General features: G+C 47.7%; 6 protein-coding genes across 6 annotated transcripts; 3 read left to right on the top strand and 3 right to left on the bottom strand.

Annotated features, from left to right (window-relative positions):
* Window positions 1-1,437: 1,437 nt before the first annotated feature.
* Window positions 1,438-2,715, bottom strand: EPUS_00941 (uncharacterized protein; the record flags this gene model as incomplete). The annotated part of the gene is made up of 3 exons (XM_007802500.1): window positions 1,438-2,151; window positions 2,202-2,373; window positions 2,579-2,715. 3 exons carry the CDS (start codon window positions 2,713-2,715, stop codon window positions 1,438-1,440), a joined length of 1,023 nt encoding a protein of 340 aa, XP_007800691.1.
* A 2,132-nt stretch (window positions 2,716-4,847) lies between these two features.
* On the top strand, window positions 4,848-5,408 carry EPUS_00940 (uncharacterized protein; the record flags this gene model as incomplete). The annotated part of the gene is made up of 1 exon (XM_007802499.1): window positions 4,848-5,408. One exon carries the CDS (start codon window positions 4,848-4,850, stop codon window positions 5,406-5,408), a length of 561 nt encoding a protein of 186 aa, XP_007800690.1.
* Window positions 5,409-9,978: 4,570 nt separating this feature from the next.
* Window positions 9,979-12,280, bottom strand: EPUS_00939 (uncharacterized protein; the record flags this gene model as incomplete). Its single annotated transcript, XM_007802498.1, has 9 exons — window positions 9,979-10,168; window positions 10,226-10,343; window positions 10,394-10,592; window positions 10,652-10,696; window positions 10,748-10,918; window positions 10,980-11,279; window positions 11,341-11,941; window positions 11,996-12,024; window positions 12,074-12,280. The coding sequence occupies 9 exons, from the start codon at window positions 12,278-12,280 to the stop codon at window positions 9,979-9,981; spliced, it is 1,860 nt and encodes a 619-aa protein (XP_007800689.1).
* A 950-nt stretch (window positions 12,281-13,230) lies between these two features.
* On the top strand, window positions 13,231-15,867 carry EPUS_00938 (uncharacterized protein; the record flags this gene model as incomplete). Its single annotated transcript, XM_007802497.1, has 2 exons — window positions 13,231-15,084; window positions 15,145-15,867. The coding sequence occupies 2 exons, from the start codon at window positions 13,231-13,233 to the stop codon at window positions 15,865-15,867; spliced, it is 2,577 nt and encodes an 858-aa protein (XP_007800688.1).
* A 56-nt stretch (window positions 15,868-15,923) lies between these two features.
* Window positions 15,924-16,795, bottom strand: EPUS_00937 (uncharacterized protein; the record flags this gene model as incomplete). Its single annotated transcript, XM_007802496.1, has 2 exons — window positions 15,924-16,366; window positions 16,420-16,795. The coding sequence occupies 2 exons, from the start codon at window positions 16,793-16,795 to the stop codon at window positions 15,924-15,926; spliced, it is 819 nt and encodes a 272-aa protein (XP_007800687.1).
* Window positions 16,796-17,646: 851 nt separating this feature from the next.
* EPUS_00936 (uncharacterized protein) lies at window positions 17,647-18,318 on the top strand (the record flags this gene model as incomplete). Its single annotated transcript, XM_007802495.1, has 1 exon — window positions 17,647-18,318. One exon carries the CDS (start codon window positions 17,647-17,649, stop codon window positions 18,316-18,318), a length of 672 nt encoding a protein of 223 aa, XP_007800686.1.
* Between the last annotated feature and the right edge of the window lie 121 nt (window positions 18,319-18,439).

Raw genomic sequence — 18,439 nt, 5'->3', positions numbered from 1 at the left:
TCTACTTCTTCAAGTAGAATCTTATTAGAGATTTAAAACTTATATAACTATTAGAATCAGAAGAAGCTCAGCATCATTTTGATATACAAATTATATAACACAAATTCATAAATGAGCCTCAAGAGCTGTTTCTATTTAACAACGGGGCGCCAGCAACTCCGCACGATCTCTGCAATGGCTCGAAACTAGAACAAATCAATAGTCCATAGATTGCTAAAACGTAAGCTGAGGAGTCTATCTACAGCGCGGCCAGCGCTCTGATCTATGTACTCCTCCATCGAGCGCCAGAGGTGCTACTAGCTGACCTGCGCAAAGGATCTAACGGAGCATCCGCAGGGCCAGAAGCGGTAGCTTCCCTCTTGAGGAGATTTTACGTCCCCAAAGGGGCTATACCAATCTGCTGTTCCATGGTTCCTGGTCGGGGAGCAACGTACCGTACAAATGCTTCTATTGGCGGCATTGTAGCGTAACGGCAAGAGTTCCGCGTGCCGTCGTGGATACGCCATGGGCGCTGCCATCCGAGTGCGTGGCTGGTCACGTGTATTTCCTGCGCCATGGCAGAGGAAATGCTTCATCCATCTCAACCTCCAAATATTTGCAAGAGTTTCGCAACGCACAATAGGAGATAATCCTTTCAAGCATCGGCGAAGAGGTGTAACTGATATTTGGAAACAGGTGGAGGAGGATATCGAACAACAGCAATCTCTGCTTTCAGCTGAACATGAAAAGAGCTATATTATAGTTAGTCCATAAAATAGCCAGCTATTTCTTCTGCATTGAGATATGCCATGATTATTATAGTGTGAGTTCAGTCACGTAAACGCGAACTGGACGGGCCCATAGAATTAGACGCTTACATAATAATGCCACGGGTCCGTGTGCCTAGACGTCGCCGGCTGGCATCCACAGATGCGCGGGAAATACGCAGTAAGTCCGTCCTAGTGGGTCCATTTTGCTTCTTGATATCTCAGTGGTGGCAATTGAGGGAGTAGGCTTTTGGACAGCCGCGGAATCTCAATGCACACTGTGAGAGGCAGACTGGAACATCTATGAGTCTGCTTGCTAGGAATTCAGTACTCAATTTAGATAGTTATTGAAGTAATCTAAGCATCAATCGTACAATGCAATTACACAGTTGCTGTACAATGACCGTGCGAAACCGTTGATAAATCCTACTTCCAGTCCCTCATAGCGGCCAAAGACGACAGCGTATCTGGATGTTCAGGGCCGATGGTTCGCTGCCGTCTTTTGGCACAATTCCTCATCAGGGCCAGGGCGTCAGCATCGCGGCCTTGACAAGCATAGCGACACATTCAAGGCCTTGTAATTCACAGATTGATTCGCCCACCTATACGACTATTTGCGCTAAAGGTACGAAGATTGGCTCTGTTGTCACCACAATAACTGGCCGGCCTCTACGCGAGCCTGCCTCTACTATTACATCTGCGCCACCGGGACCATCCATGGTGTTGGCGCAGTTTCGTCCTCCGCAATCTGTATTGCGTTCATCTGTGCCAACCTGGCCTTTAGTTCCGGCGCATATACCTCCGCAGGACTCTTGCGCTTCCGACCACGTTTTGCCCTGCCCGCGCTGGTTTTCTTAGCCTCAGGTATACCGACTTTCTTAGCCTCTTTTGCAGCCTTTTTAGCGTCTCTCGTAGCCTTCTTAGCTTCTTTCGCGATCTCTTTCGCAGCACGATCGGCTCGCGCCTTCTCGAGGTCCTCATAGCTCATCACTCTCGCGGTCCCCAGCATTTCTGGCTTGGTCGAACGGCGAACTTTGGCTTCATTGTTTATTTGGAACAAGAATTGGTTGTGCTCCTGAAGGAGAGCACGCTCGGCAAAGGACAGTTGGGCGGCGTTCGTAAGCTTCTGTACATGCCTCTCAAGGCGCTGTTTGCTCGTCTCGTCAAGCATATCAGCATCCTGTTTAATCAGATTATGTAGCGACGTAACAGCTTCTGCTGACACTGGCGTCAGGGGCGTTTGCGGTACGCGGTCTTGCGCACAGGAATCCACCTCGTTGATTTTCGGAACGGCTAGTTCAGCAGCAGGCTTCGGTGTATCACTGAGTACCCTGTCAGGGTTGAAGGAGAACAAACTGGCTTTGGCCCATCCGGCTCGTATGTTCCTGGATGTGAGTGCTCTTTCCTGGCAGGACTGTATAAATAGATAAAATGCTCCTTGCCGACTGTTCCTACACCTCCTCGCTTTGGTTGTTCGACCTGGTCACGATATGCTGCCTTTAGTGGGCCAAAAACCGAGATGTCATAAGGCTGGAGCTTGTGGGAGGTGTGAGAAGGGATACGACACAAGGTGATGTTGTTTTCGAAACAGAACTCCAAGATCTTAAGGGTTTCGTGTGTCCTGAAGCTGTCGTATATCAGTACATGTGGTTTCTGGTTAGCCAATTCTTTAGTTTGGGGGTCAAACATAAGCTTAAGCCACTGTAAACTGATAAATGAGTCAGCGTATCTACTGTCGGAGTACGTATAATGGCATCTAGGAGTGGGGTGTATGGTCCAGTTGGCTCAGTGGGTTGCTGCTGGCCAGATTATCATAGGGTCCAAATACCTACCGTTGGCACTCACGCATTCGATGGGCAGTCACCGTTGTGCGCTTGACACGCGCGCCTCTGTAGCTTCGCTTGCTATCCTTGCCCACTATGACTTTGACAGAGTTGAGCTTGGAAAGCATGACGCCAGTCTCGTCCATGTCATACACATTCTCCCGAAGCACGGCAGGATCATGGAGTACCTTTCCAATCACCTCGAACCAGTGCACAACCTTATTGTAAATATCGTAGCGGTTCCAGTCTAAGGCCCCACTCTTACTCGCTTTGAGTTCTGGATGGCGTTTGTAGAAGAACTGGGGCTAGTTCCTTGTGGGCGGCTTGTTTGACCGTATATATTTTATTCGAACGGAACGTCCAAGAGCATCCTGTTGTGCCCAGGGTGTCCACTCAATTCAATTTAGTCAAACTTCGATCGACCGTCGTCCGCATGCACGGTGCTGGAGGGTGGTACGAGGGACATCGCCATGATCTACTAGGGCACGGAATGATTTAGTCACGCCAGGGGGAGCTCCTCGCGCCTGGGGAAGAGTTTAGATTTCAAAAACCAGGGGCATGGCTCTTGTAGAAGACAATTAGGCCAATTCCGAGCTGAATTGGCCAGTAATTGGTGTAGAAATCAATGGAATTGGTAGAGCTATCTTCATACTCAATGCTGGTGTTGAGCTTATTGCCTATTTGAGTAATATGTGTACGTGAGAATAAAATATTCTTTATTCTCCGCAAATTATAAATCCTATACCAAAGACTAGGGACCAACTTTGACCACGAATTACTATCTAACAAAGCATTTCTACACATTCGGACCTGGTTAGCTGTATTCAGCGTCTCTTGTTCTATCTCTGATATAATGTCTAATTCTATAAGATCGTCATTGAGTCCATTTTCAGAAGCTCCGTCTGACCTGAGGTCCTTCGGAGTAGGATCCTCTATCTCCGCAGAACAAATGCGTACTCCAACTCCATCAAACGCTTTTTCGGCTATTCAAGCTCGGAATCCTCGAAAGCGAACTCGAAACTATGTTTCGCCTCAAAGAGAATCAAAACGAGCACGAACTTCACTCATATGGGCCCATGGAAAAGAGGTGGTGTTGGAAAACGGGTCTGATACACAACGCTATTGGGAATGTAACGTCTGTCAAGAGCGATATGTTGCTACTTTAACAACAAGGCTAAAAGAGCATCTACAAAAGAAACATGATATCAGCTTAAACAGCGCAACTCCTTCTTCATCCTAGCTATTTGTTATTGATTAATAACGTCAATTTACAGAGATTTAGCAGCTTCAGAATCTGCCTACAGTAATCAATACATCCTTTCAAGATCGCCTCATCAAATAGGTTACAGTCTCTCATGCCTCTTTTAATATAGTCACTAATAAGCATTTTCAAAGCTTATTCCTTTTGTCTTTGAGCCCTACGAATGAAATCCTGCCCTATCTATCTACTAGCAATAGCACATTACGAAATTAGGTTAAGAACAAGTTCAAAAAGGCCAAAAACAAGGTAGCACAGATGCTTCAGAAGAGTTAAGGAAAGATTTATATCTCCTTCGATATTTGGACCTCCTCTAACAGCTATGCACTGGCCGGAATCGTCTCACACTTCGTTGACAATCACTACCAAGTTAGAGCTATCTTACTTGGTATTCGCGAGGTCTATAAAGAGCATTCGGGCGAAAACGTTAGTCATACAGTCGTTGACGTTATTCGCAAATTCCAGACTGAATCCGAACTTGGCGTGTTTGTTCTTAATAACGCCGGCAATAATAATATAGCAGTTCACTACATCCTTAATAAACTCGAATTACACAATACGCACGAAAAAGAGCACTGCCGATTACGCTATTTAGGTCATATCATCAATCTTGCTGCGCAGGACTTTATATTTAGCCAGAATTCAGAGAAATAATTGTGAGAACATACTGCTATTAAGGAGAGCGCAGATATTGAAGATTTACAACGCAGCTAGGTGTCTCAGGGCCTTATTAGCCAGCTTCAAAACCTTATTTCGTTAATTTGAAGCAGCCCATAGCGCAGGCAGGCGTTTCGCAAGATAATAGGCACAGATATAAATCTAAATAAGCAGAATTTGATGCTTATTCAAAATAATACTACTCAATGAAATTCTATATATAATATGCTTACTTACGCGCTAGAGCTCAAGGATCATATTCAAGTGTACGTTAATAATTGTCAAGCAAAACGCGATTTAAAAGGCAGAATAGCAGACGAAGCTATTCAAAAGCATCCTCAGCTTACAGAGGATGATTAGATAATGCTTCAAGAGCTTTGCGACGCTCTGCAGCCGTTCAACGAAGCTACAAACTTCCTACAAAGCAATAACAAGGGCGCTAGATACGGCTTTTTATGGGAATGCCTCCCTATGATCGAATGGCTGCTATTGACGCTCGAAACACTCAAGGAGGAGAAGGGTATCAGAGATCGAATTGGGCTATCTGCAAATAACGCGTGGAACAAGATAAAGAAATACTACGAAGTAACTGATCTCTCTCCCTATTACGTTGCTGCTATCGTCCTCAACCCTACTCATAAATGGAGATATTTTGATATCCATTGGAAGAACAACAAATACTGGATCTCTGAGGCCAAGAAGCAGATGAAGGCGCTATGGAGTAGATACAAGATACAGCATAAGCACGCAGTTGATGAGGAGGAGTTGCTGCCTGCGGCGAAGTTCTCTCCTAAAAAAGGCTTATTTAAGAGCTTTTTAGCCTGCGGCCAGTCAACAGGCAATGAAGATGAGGCTGCTGACGAATATATGGCTTATTGTCAGCTACCTGCGCTCAAATTAACGCCTCAAAATCTCATTACTTAGTGGAGAGAACAAGAGCCCTCATTTCCGCTTCTGGCTACTCTTGCGTACACTATCCTTGCTATCCCTGCGATGAGCGCTGAATGCGAACGCGTATTTAGCTCTGCGAAGCTACTTATTACGCCAAATCGTAATAGGTTGAGCCCAGATACAATTGAATAGTCCGAATGCCTCCGAAATTGGTACAACAACAAGGTTATTTGAGACACAGAGAGTGGTAAGTATCGTCGATGAGCTCTATTTGAGTGCTAACAGCTTAAATATAGCTATATTCTTCTCCTCGGCGCCTCATCTTCCTCCTCCTCCTCCTCCTCGCCGCCGTCGAAGTCGAAATAGCGCATACTCATACAAATTGACTGAATTGTCAGATCAGTCAAATCAGTCAAATCGAGGGCGCTGATTATGTAATCAATTCAATCCGAGGCCTCGGATTGACTGATTTGAATTGATGGATACCCTGGTTGTGCCAAGAACTTAACGAGGGCTTTTTCCTCCCACGGTGTGAGATAACGTTGGCTTTGAGCCTTCTCTTCGATCGACCGTCGTCCGCATGCACGGTGCTGGAGGGTGGTACGAGGGACATCGCCATGATCTACTAGGGCACGGAATGATTTAGTCACGCCAGGGGGAGCTCCTCGCGCCTGGGGAAGAGTTTAGATTTCAAAAACCAGGGGCATGGCTCTACTCCCTGGTCTTTAGCCTTGTCTTCCTTAAGCCTTCTTGACTAGTTTCAACTTTTGTTCTCGTCAGAAATAAATGGGCTCATTATGCAGCCACACCAAGGAATTACGTCTTGGCATCCGAGCAGAAGTGAGACATAGTTCCCTGTGGACCAACCAGACACATATTTAAGCTAGGGCTGAATGGTACAAGGAGGACATTCCTGCATAATATCCACCAAGACTAGTGATTCTGGCTGAGTGGCTTCAGTAAAAAGAAGTTTGAACAGCTGAAAGGGAAGTCATTACGGAACGGAATATCCCCCTATATATAAGCGCCTGGATACTATACCAAGACTTTACACATGTTGGTAGAATAATAAATAGATGCTACACATCAATAGTTCCAGCCACAAATCAATATTGTCTTGGCATCCAAACAGAAGTACTTAGTAAGACATAGTGCCAAATAAACCACCTACTAGTACTAGTGGTATGCCGCACCAAGACTGCCAAGAACGCTACGCATGCTTAGCGCGCGCACACAAAAGGAGAACTCTGCACTCTAGGAGTCAGAGTTCCTCTATCGTTCGACTTATAGAAGTCGGGAGACCATCTTTCATCGCCACTGCTGATAGTGCTTTACGACTGCGAAGTGCATGCTATTCGTATGCTAGATTGTCACGCCGCTCAAGACCCTTGGTGCTCCTGACACCTAGACATATATTTAGGCTAAGGCTGAACGATATACTACGGTAGAAGGCATAATGTTTGTCACCTGCAAACTAGTAACTAGTTGTAACGCCAAGATAGAACGCCACAAACCATCGCCTAATTAGGACTAGTCTAGCTTTTTCTTTCATATCGAGTATGCCGTCCTTCTGCATCTTTCAATGCCTGGCATCCCTCTAGCGTAGAATTAGAACGAACTTGATAGAATTCGTAGATAGTGCAGAATAAGATAGAATCAGTAGAATAACACGTAGATTTAATAAGACGCGTGTAGAATGGCGATAGTGAGCATTCGTACAGAGCAATAGGGTATCTGTATAAGCGCTGTTAATAACGTTACTTACTAGTGTGCGGGTGTTAAACATTATGCCTCCTGCTGTAGTAAGAAGGACCTTCCTGTACAGAGTCGTGCCCCAAAAGTAGTGCAAATACGCTAAGGATATATGTGCCAAGAGGTACACTCTTGAAAATCATGTTATTTGACTTCTGCTCTATAAGCTTTGGGCCAGCTGACACCTTAAATAGTAGGGCTTTAGATGACCCTTGGCTCTTAGCTGTTTAATTTTGGGGCTAATATATCTTAGAACACTGGTTGCTTAGGGGACAGAGTAGTGGCATTTCTTATAACGTTTAGGCTTACTATAGGCTTCAGCCCCTGGAACGCTTGGAATGACAAGACAAATTTATCCTTTTATCTTGGCAAGCTATCTCTTAGTGTATTTGCACTACTTTTGGGGCACGACTCTGTATAATATCTACTAAGAGTAGTGATTCTGGCTGAGTGGCTCTAGTGAAAAGAAGTCTGAACAGCTAAAGGGAAGTTGTTCCAGAACATCCCGCCACATATAAGCGCTTGACCAGCCACAAATTAATATAGTGTAAAAAGAGATTAAGGTCAGGAATAAACACGAGACGATTTCAGGCTGATGCTATGTGATACAGAGTATCCTTAACTTAAAAAGTAGAGAAGCACCCCCCATCAGGCCCCTCTTCTGATGTGTACACCAGAGTACTTCTTCTCATTTGCACTGGAACCTAAATTCTTCGTCGATCCACCATAAGGCTCGCACACTATGAAGCTCTCTCTCCCCCTTCTCGTTGTTCCCCTCCTTGCTAGCCCTTGTTGGGCCGCTGGAAGGTCCACGACAGCCTGTAACGCCGACAACTGCCTGCGTGCTCTTAGAAACCCTACGCGCACCGCTGCTGCGACGTCATTCTGCCATTCATATACCCAAGCAAATGTAACGGCCACAACGTCTCTCCCTACCCAGTTCGCCACAGCGTGTGGGTCTGGCCCAACGCAATCGTCGCGCTTGAGCTCTGCCTGTTCCTGTTATGTGGTGAGTCCCTGTTCTTTCTATGGGAGAGAGTATGGTTAGTGAGACATGGCTAATTTATTTGGGGGATGGATAGCCAGCGTCAGCACCAGCATGTGGCGATACCAGTTCGGACAGCAACAACTGTGGGGCCTGTGGGAACGTGGTAGGTTCCAAGAGAATGCTGTGTCTTGACCACAATTGTTCACAAAAGCCCAGTGCATCACCGGTTCAACCTGCTCATCAAGCGCCTGTGTTTGCACCAACTCTGGCAAGCCTCCTTGCAACGGGCAATGCCCGGACTTGACTTCTGACAACAATAACTGTGGGGCTTGTGGGCACTCGGTATGTACTTTTTGACTTTTGGAGCCTCATTCCCAAGTTCTCAGATCTGGTTCTCAGATCTGACTAGCGCTCCATTCAACTAACACCACCCCCTACTGTAGTGCGCATCCGGCACCACCTGCCAATCCGGCGCCTGCGCCCCCACCTCCGGCACCTGCTCGAGCTACACAGCATCGTGTTCCGATGTGATGAACGGCTTATTAGCAAGCAACTCAATCGCAAGTCCGCAGTTAGTGGATTATCGCATACAGAGCGCAATCCTGGGAATTACGACCCCAAGCGACTTCTTGGCGGCACTGGGTCCAAACCCATGCCAAATCTTCACTGATCCTACAGAGCATGACTCCTGTGTGGAACTATTGGCAAATTCGCAATTTGTCAGCCAGTTGACCGACATAACAAGCGGGTTCTTGAGTGCATACCAAACATGCGCTTCGGACTTTGCAATGGGTGGATCAGATTATCAGATAATCAGCAACGAACCGAATAACGCGACCTGTACCAACACTGTGAGAAGGCATGAAAAACGGACATGCGGTGTCGGAGAGGATTACGACCTGACACGGAGCATGCTGGAAGGCATCAAGCTAGGCCCCCGGAAATCGTCGGGTCTTCAGTTGATACGCAAGCAGTTAAGCACCTGCGCTCGGACCGGACAGTGCTTCCAGAGATGCCCGGATTGCAGAGACCAACAAACATACTGTGGTACACAAGCGATCATAATAACAACAGGAGTGTGTGGGTCCTTGGCTGCATTCGCCAATGCTGCTGTGCAAGGATTAGCTGCCGCTGCATGCGGATCAGCGTGCGCTCCGTTAGGTCCGGGAGCAGTAGCATGCGCTGCCTTCTGTGGAAGGGCGGCGGGCGGCTTATCAGCTGTGGCCGTCGGCGCTGCATGCGCAGAACTGAGGGCCGCAATCTGTGACCCGCTCACTCAGCGGTGTGCAAACTGCAATTCGGCGAACAACGGAATATGTGATGCAGGCAGTACGCAATGTTGTCCAGGTGAAACGGGTACCCAGTGCGGAGCCGATTGTTGCTGTTGCCCCCAGTGCCAAGCTCCAGGCGGCATTAACTGCGAGTGCACAGCAGCCCCATGTTAAAGGGACTTTCCTCTGTATTTGGCGGGGCTGCTATCCAGCGTCATAGCAATGTTATTCCGGTGGAGGTTATGTCCTGACGGCGACCTGGTTAGTTAGTTTTCCCTCCAAGCTGTGTAATCTCATCAATCTTTATCGATCTCGCCGATGAGGCTGAGGGCTTCGAACCAAGAAATTTGTGAACGCGGCCTTGATCGGAGAAATACTTATGCGGACAAAGATCGCGGATTGCCTTTACACATGTTTTGTCCTGGACCACCTTGACCGTGGTGCTATAAAGGCGGTACCGTCCCCCCTCTAACCCAAAATAAAGAGGTTGATATTATAATCAGGCGATCTATTTCGAGTGATATCCATTCCGTCTGATTTGCTCCTTTCGCTTCGGCCAATTTCCAAAACTCTCAAGTATCATATCATTAAGCTACATTCCTTCCTTCCAAGAAGCGGCGATGGTTTGGTCTCCCTGATACTTCTGCTTTGTTAGGCCACCACCAACTGTGATACGAGAAGCGGTCACGCATCCAGCTCCAGTTGACCATTTCACGCATTTTGCAATATCCTCTGGCACACCCAGCGGCTTCGTTGGAGACTGCCATACCATATGTCGACCGCTACAGCCCTGCCTTCGTCGGATTTGCCAATGGAAATAAGATCTTACCCAAGCTCACCCTGAACGTCCTTTGTAGCTTAGGGTGATTCGGCTCTCGACAGTATTGGCCTCAGTCGCATCCATGGTTGGATGGTCGGTCTCGAAGGTCCCTCCAACGCCTCCGACGAGTGCGATCGCTAGAAACCATCCCAGCATGTCTTTCTGCAATCGTCTCACCCAGGGTCACTGTCATCAGATAGCGCCAATTCACACATATCGACCGCGTTCCCTTTGCTAGCACTTCGCTTCTCATCCCTCGCTTTCCAGTAAGTGTAAAATGCAAAAGCAAGGATAGTCGATGGAACAGTCAGTGCTACCCACAACCATATCCGCGAGGTTCCGCTCATCCAAGCTCTCTTTGTGAAGAATGGCATAGCTAAAATGGCCTAAAGTTGACGTGAAATTAGCTGCCGACGTTCTAGAAAGCTCGGATCATCTCACTTACTGCGAAGGAAGTTCCAGGCAGAAAGAACGCGGTCAGTAGTGCGATCTGGACGTCGAATCAGAAACAGCTTGCAGAAGCATGGCCGAATATACTTACTGTTTTCATCGCCACACTGTCTTTTCGCATCTCGATCGCAATCTTTTGGGATTGATCGGCCAGCCGGCGGGAAAGCACAGCTTCCAGACGGGCGGCTTTCAATAACTTGTGAGTCGCTTTGCTGTTTTCTACAAGAAGCCTGTCATTCGAAACCTGGATGTTGTTGAAGAGCTAGACAACACACGTTAGTGTTCGCACTTCAGTTTTGCTTAGATACTTGATCATTACGTACTAAGGCGAGGATATTCTTGGTTTTACCCTCTAGCTCCTGACGAATGCTACTGATAGCGCTAAGGTGAGAAGCTACCTGTAGTAGTCCAAATCTTGTTCTCTCTGGCGGGGTTTTGCGGACGTATTTGAAGTAGGTCTCATGTTGTTGAGCAATGGCTGCAACTATGTCCCCCAGCCATCCAAGCTCTGAGCCATACCGATGCAGATGAGCTGTCATAGTGTGCAAGGCTTTATTAATCTCAGTGTTGAAGTCTGGAGTGACCAGGTGCAGGTTGTTCATTTGGTTCTGCAGGCTTTTCTCCTTGTATTTTCGTTAACATTACTAAAGGGTGCGCAAGCAGGCCACTCTAGGCTGGACTTACATGCACTATAAGCTGGTTGTTGAAGCTGTCCAGAGCGTTGTTCCACCACCTAAGAGCACTTGTGATGTACACTAGATGTATGAAGAAAGGATCATCAGCACAATGAAGATGCTCAAAATGTTTCAGTGCCTCCTTGATGCGGCGCTGCGGCTCTTTCACAGATCTACTCCAGCGCCCGTCCTGGAAGCCGATGCAAAGGCTGGTTGTTTTCATTGTGGAGAGGTTCGTGCTGCAGTACACTGCGATCTGTGAACCACGGATATCAACCTTCTCATCGGGAAGGTGTAGGTAATGGAAAGGATCCATCTGACTGCTGCCAGCTGTGCTCCTCGCATGACCCAGCGCATTTTCAGTGCATTCAACTTGGATTTGCACGGGAAGAAGATACCAGAAGTCAATTGTCTTCGCTTTCCCAATTGTCTGAGGGGCTCGATACCCGCGGCCGGCAGGTTGACCGAAACGAGAAACTGCTGCAACAAAGGCCGGTGGCGCTTCCAGATAGGAGAGAAGTAAACGAAGCGCGGAAACGGAGATGCGCAACTTTCGAGCATCTTTGGGAATTTCAAGTGATTTTGACTCGATCAAAAATCTATTGACGAAACTGGAGATACTTTAGCAGCGTAATGCTAACATTATTCAGGAGGAGGTACTATACTAGAACTCGAAGCGAGCTTCATCCCTCATCTATCAGCCGGTTAATACTGGACAGCATTTTTTAGAGGTTCAAATATACTTTGAGTGTGCTGGCAAGTTCTTCCATGTTCAGGTCTCCATCCAAGAGTACTGTCAATTTTAAAACGTCAGTGACTGTGTCAGATCTTCCAGTGGGGGAGCTTTTACCGGAGCCCTGTTTGCTGGCGCGCAGGCATCTCACCGCTGTCTCGTCTGACAGTAAAGTTTTTTTCAAGCTCACCGAGATTGTAAGAGATGTCGTCTCCATACTCTCTGGAGCGAGTCAGCCTTTGCCCTTCTAGTAATATGTAAATTTGGTGCTATTCTTACAAGTCTAGAGCATAGCCTTCAATGTTAAAGGGCCAATCCATCCATGATTCCTTTCCATTCTTCTGTTTTCTTAAGCTCCGTGTGGGAGGACTAGTACTTGGTTTTCGTATTTGCTCTACTTTGAGAATTTCTGGTCACCGGAGCTTGATGTCAGGGGAAGTTTTTCGACGACTGCGGGCATGTCCTGATGAGCAATGCTCTCATTCGCATCCAAAAGCGGCGCCATGAATAGCAACAAGTTATCGAGAATCACCTTAAGATGATGTAGTTATGAATCGCATAGAATAATCCAAAGTTGACATAATGTAGCTAGAAAGACCAGCGGAGTGAAATCAAACAAATCTGACCCTGGAAAAACTCCTCCGTTTGACAGAAAGAAGCTGTCGGATAAGCTAAGCTTGAGTGGGAAGTTGTGTCCCTATCAGAGCTCTTCTCATCCATAACCTGCTCAGCCTCAACGCTCGAGGCAGTGCTGGAGAACTTGTTGCACTCGTATATGCAGCCAAAAGCGCCGCTGGTTACAGCAATGCAGATGGGCCGAGCTTCCTGCAGGATACGAAATAAAGAAGCAGAATTAGATAGAGGACACCAACTAGTGAACGATGTGGTCACAGTCTTGTCTGCGTACAAGAAACATCTTATCCCAGGGTGCAGCAAGGCTGAAAGACAGACAAAGGCTGAGCCTCCGATTTCTTGAACTTCATGAAAAGCTCAGGATCAGGCTGGAATGACTTTCACCTTTATAAGTTGCCGTCCGTAGCCTCTTGCTCTTTCCTAATTCTCTAATTCTTATTTCATGAATGACGAGAACAGGACCTTCAGGTGCAGGCTGACACTGTGAATACCAAGCCCCTCAGAGCGCTGCTGGCACCCTTTCCATCGCCCATAATGGACTCGGAAGGCTCTATTTCTACGAAGATGGTCAATTTCGAGCCGGAGGACACGAAAGTTGATACATTGCAGGACTCTCAAGAGCCCAAAGCTGAGCAGCAACAGGTCGCCGATGAAGATGACTCTTGGGTCGCATTTCAGGACTGCACAATCGCTTTTGCGATCGACACTTCTGGCAGCACGCTGGGTAATACACTGAACATTGAACGTGAAGCTATTTCTAGCATCTGGAGTCTTCTGACTCCCCTTGCCCGAAGCCGCAGCAGAGTCATCCCATGGAACTCGACGACCGAGCCTGTCATTTCCATAACAATGCTGCCAAATCTGCGGTCGTATGGTGGCACATATCCAACTTCCCTGGTGCAAAAGAGCGAGAGCCGCAACACTATTAAAAGCTCAACGCTGTGGGTGCTCCTTACTGATGGCATTATTGATGCCAGTGAGTATCAGCAATTTGCGAAGGACTTGGCGCTACACGGCCTCCATGGCATCGCCTGCATTATCATGGTGTTGGGGAATACGCGCCGATCACCGTGGGACTGCGATATTTCTGTGGGTGTCTCTGTCTTCGCCGCCGTGCCGGATCGCTTGTTTCTGTATGTTGATGACACTTCTGAGATTGCATACCTGATGCAATGCTCAGGACGATTTACAAAGATCCTCGAAGTGCAAGGTAAGAAACAACCTGTATTAGACACGAGAACGCTCTGGTTCGACCTTCCCCAAATTGACCTCAAAGATCTTGTCTATGTGTCGATCCCGGTTCCCCGAAAACTGGGGAAAATTGAGCTGGCTCTTCAAGGTGGACTGGTGATCAATCTGGAAGACCTCTGGTCCGGACAGGACCTTGGCGAAGAGACGACTGATCGCATTTTTCAGCATGGCGACAATCTGAGATCAATCATGCTTACAAGCCAAACTCGAGGCCATGTGGAGAGTTTTCAGAACTGGCTCAAGCCCTTTCTCGAGCCTGGAAACCTGCAATTTTCTGCGAAACTTGAGGACGGGGGAGAAGCGATAAGGACAATCAAGGCAATGCTGGAAGAAATGCAGACTGTCGTAATCCCTGAACAGCTTAGGGTAGAGCTCCAAGTGAGACTCCGTACTGCCCATGAGCAGAACAAAGTCAACCTTCTCAAGCAATATGAAGGAAAACGCAAGAAAAGCAGCCACCGTCGGAAAAGTGGTAACTCAGCCAATGAGCGGTCCCACGAGCCTGTACATCAGGGCCGGTTTCTCAGCAGCAGAACTATTGGTGGCCTGACACCAGACTCAGACGAGGATTCGGACACATGGAAAACCGACAAACTTGTCAGAAAAGACCGCATCACACCTTCATCGTCAACTGCAGGTGTCCAGGAAGTCCGTTCGTCAAACGTGGTACCACTGTTTACGAACGATTTCTTCAAGGGCACTGAGCCCGGACGCTCATTCGACGGAAGATGCAACTTGTGTGCAAGTCTAGATTCGACTTTGGTGCTTTTCTTGCGTGACCAGCCATCAAAACTCAGCACACCTGGGTTCCCAGCTGTGAGCAGCGTTTCAAAACTGGCTTATCCCCTAGCAATGGGCACCTTTCCCGAGACCGACATCTTGTCCAACTACGCGTGTTGTGACTCGTGCTCATTTCTGCTAGCGCAATCTGGTCACACTCCGACCGGAGATGCCATCTTGTGTGTCTTACCTTTAGTGTCGTATAAAATCAACAGCCCAGCTTATCTTAAGCAGTTGAGGTTAGCATTCAAGATGAGGTTTGGAGACTTTGATACACTCATGGTGTTCCTTGCCGTCTTGCTTACAGCAAAGGAGAGGGTAGCGCCTGTCGCAGAGAAGGAGATATGGCATCGAGGTGTCACTTGGCTTTGCCGTGATCTCATGAAAGAAGCGCGATACTGAGAAACCCCAAGCCAGAATCTTCTAACGCTGGATGCAAATTCCACCTCGATGAGCATCGAAAATGTATTTTTGAACAGTGTTCGAAGCGTTTACCAGGGGAATGCATGGGAGGCGTTCTTCCGATACCCACTTGAAGGGTTCGTGACGCTGATGTTGGCACTGGATTGTATGCAGAGCCAACCAGATCTACCCCACGGCACCGAAAACGTCGTTTGGCAACGCTTTTTGTTTGCGCTCACTGAGCAATATCACGAGTATCGAGGAGTAAACGGCCCAGTGCTGACGCATGTGGCCATGACGCAGCTCATCATGGAAGTCGATCCAAGAGACGTGAAACAGCCAAGACCTCGAGTCGGTTCCAGTATGAGATCTTTCCGAGACCTCGCCCGCAACATGCTGGGCGATCGACGACCAGATTCTCGCCTCTTCCTTGACCTTGATACTCTGAAATTGAGTCCGCTACTGAAAGCGTCTGACATCAAAATCTGGAAGAGATTGAAGGATAAGTTTGAATGGATTGATACAGCTGCCGGATATGCTGTTGGAGCTTTTGTGCATCACCTAGCTCGGGGTGGCACCACGCAGACGTCGGCCCAAGCTTATTTTGCACAACTAATGAGTCAGAAGGCTTTGCAAATCGTCTTTTTGAAACCATCAAAGATTGATGCAGAAGCCGCGGAAGGTCTGGTGGGAGATCTACCGTTGATGGACAAAGAGGGCAGCACACAAAACGAATAGTGGGAGTTGGGAGTGGATCGTATCTTGATGATTTGTAAGTATTTCCCAAATGCTGATCAGTCATTACGTCCAAAACTTGAGTACGTGCTTGAAGCACGTCTCGTCTTCGCAGGCTTGTCCATTTGGGACGGTCTCAGCTGTGATCGGGAGAGCGTGGAGATGGTTGATGTGCTTGATTTCTGCCGCGCGTAATATTTCAAGTTCTCAGCCGCGATCTTCGCGATGTCAAGATCTTCCTTGTCCAAGCCTGTTCCCTGACGCGGGCCCATATCAAAAGAACGGGATTCGTACGTGTTCAGTGGAGACTCTAAGCCCATGCGTATTCTCCATTCGGGTCCAGACTCGGTGACAACTAATCTCATGTCATGCATCTTTTCTCGCTGCGGTACATAGACAGAGTTTGTTCTCGGGTGGCCGCGCAATCTTGCCGGAGCATCTCCACGAGTGCTCCGGGAGATGTGCACACAGTTGGTGTCGCAGTCGAAAACAAGGGCATGCGCTGGACGGTCTCAGCAGTGATAGTCCAATGAGCCGGATATTCGGTGCTATAACCATGCTGTTCATTTTGCAACTCTCCAGTAGATGTATCTGCGTGTATTCTAAATGGTTCTCGCCTTGCAACGGTGGGTTCGTGAGTGGAAGGTTTTAGGCTAACATGCGGCCTCAGAGATGGTGTTTTATTCGGAAGATCTCGCTCACGGAAAGACCCGTCTGGCAGATATGCAAAGTCGTAGGCATTGACAGCTGAATCTTCTAAGATTGCTGCATGTATTGTGCACTCCTCGATTTTCGAAGGTGTGAAGTGAAGTTTGGGTCTTGAAGGGAGCTGCACGCCTGAGCCGGCTTCCGTTGTCGATGCCAGCGATACCGATGACGCCCAGGTCGAAGGAAAAGAGCTTGTATAGGTGAGCTTGTCCTCTTCCGCCATTGTTGCTCTATCTTATTGAATAGCACGATACTTGCCAGAGCGTGTACTCTCTGCTTCAGAGTGTGTGTTTTTGTGTTCTTCAAGACGACTCGCACATCGCCACTCAAAGCAGACGAGACGAGGTTGTGCGGCTGCGTCCATCCCAAGAATCGGCTTCATCCAAATGATCGGCTAAGTCCCCCACCCACATACTTGGCCACACCTCTTCGCCAGCTATCCATCTCAACTTTCTCGAATTACTCGGTTTCAAGGGCATATATTTGCCAATTGAACATGAAATTCTCCATTCTACGCGCCGTCAATAGATTTGAGAGCTCACGGGTCTCTTTCTGCCTATCCTTGCGGTTCCACGCCGCCGTTTGTGCGCTTCACTCATCCTGAACAGCCTTGATCTTCTCAATATCAGCAAAAAGCTTGTTCGAATTGACAATAGCTTTTTTGTGTTTTTTGTTTAAGCTGTTGAGTTTATTACTTTGAATTATCAATTATAAGGCTTACTATGGAGTTGTGCTTTAAAAGTAGTTGACTACCATTAGAGTGTGGCTACGGAACTAGCCATCTTGGACTTAGCTGCTGACAGTTAGTCTTTCGAATGACTTACGTAGTAAATCTTAATAAGCTTATAAGGCTTAAGATAAGGGGGTGATAGGGCTTAGAAGCCAAGTCAAGCCTTACTATGTATAAGCAGCACCCCTCAGAGCCTACAAAGGTAAGCATTATTTAATGACCTACTCCTGGTGCTATTAGTTGGTTGGCCAGCCGATGCTCAAGCTAAGAGAGGCTAGCAACGCCACACTAGCCCAGGGGGTCAACTTTTGAAGCACGACTCCGCACGCTTCTGTATACTACAAATGCCGGCCACGCAGTCCACGCTGTTGCAATTTCATGGATCCCACTTTCGCGGTCAACCACTCCCATCCCTGACTCATCCAACCCTGGGATTTGCTTCGACAGATGGATTACAAGAGATCAAGAACACCGAGAGAACTAATGATGTGCTCGGGCATTATGCTGATGGATTTAAGAGAACCTTGACCGATGAGCAAATTGCAATCTTCCGTCACACCGAGATCCAAGAGCTGCTGAGAGAAAGGAGCCAGCGAGCGGACACGCTTGCGGGATCAGCAGTCGCGCTCGACCACATTGCTGCAGCACGTTCTTCCCAAGCTCCATCTCCTGAGAGAGAAAACTTGTCGTTACCTTCCATACTGGCAGACGAAGACCGAAAGTATGGGATAAAGGAGGAAGAACAGCTCTGTGACAATGCTGAGACACATGATGAATGCCTGACCAGTGCCTCAAAGGTACATAATCCAGCCGTGGGCCATGTGGACCAAGACCTGAATCAGGCTCTTTCAGTGGAGCACTGGACGAATGTGAAAATCAATCCTCCAGCGAGGAAGACCATCAGATACCAGGAGGATGATCTATCACCAAACCCCAATCCTACAGCAGCTTCCCTCTGCAGCAAAGCACCCGTCAAATCAAGGTTCGTCTGGCCAGAGCTGCGCCATCAAGGATGAGAAAATAAAAGCCGTGGCGCTGTTCCACTTTCAGAAACATGTTGGCCAACCAGAAGACACAAATATGGAAAGCATTTTATGGAGGTTCAAAGTGGGTCTGGATGAGCAGTGGCAAAGGCAT

This window comes from Endocarpon pusillum (assembly GCF_000464535.1).
Source record: "Endocarpon pusillum Z07020 unplaced genomic scaffold scaffold1719, whole genome shotgun sequence".
NCBI lineage: Eukaryota > Fungi > Ascomycota > Eurotiomycetes > Verrucariales > Verrucariaceae > Endocarpon > Endocarpon pusillum.
The sequence above is the reverse complement of the archived record's forward strand: the minus strand, read 5'-3'. Positions and strand labels throughout refer to the sequence as shown.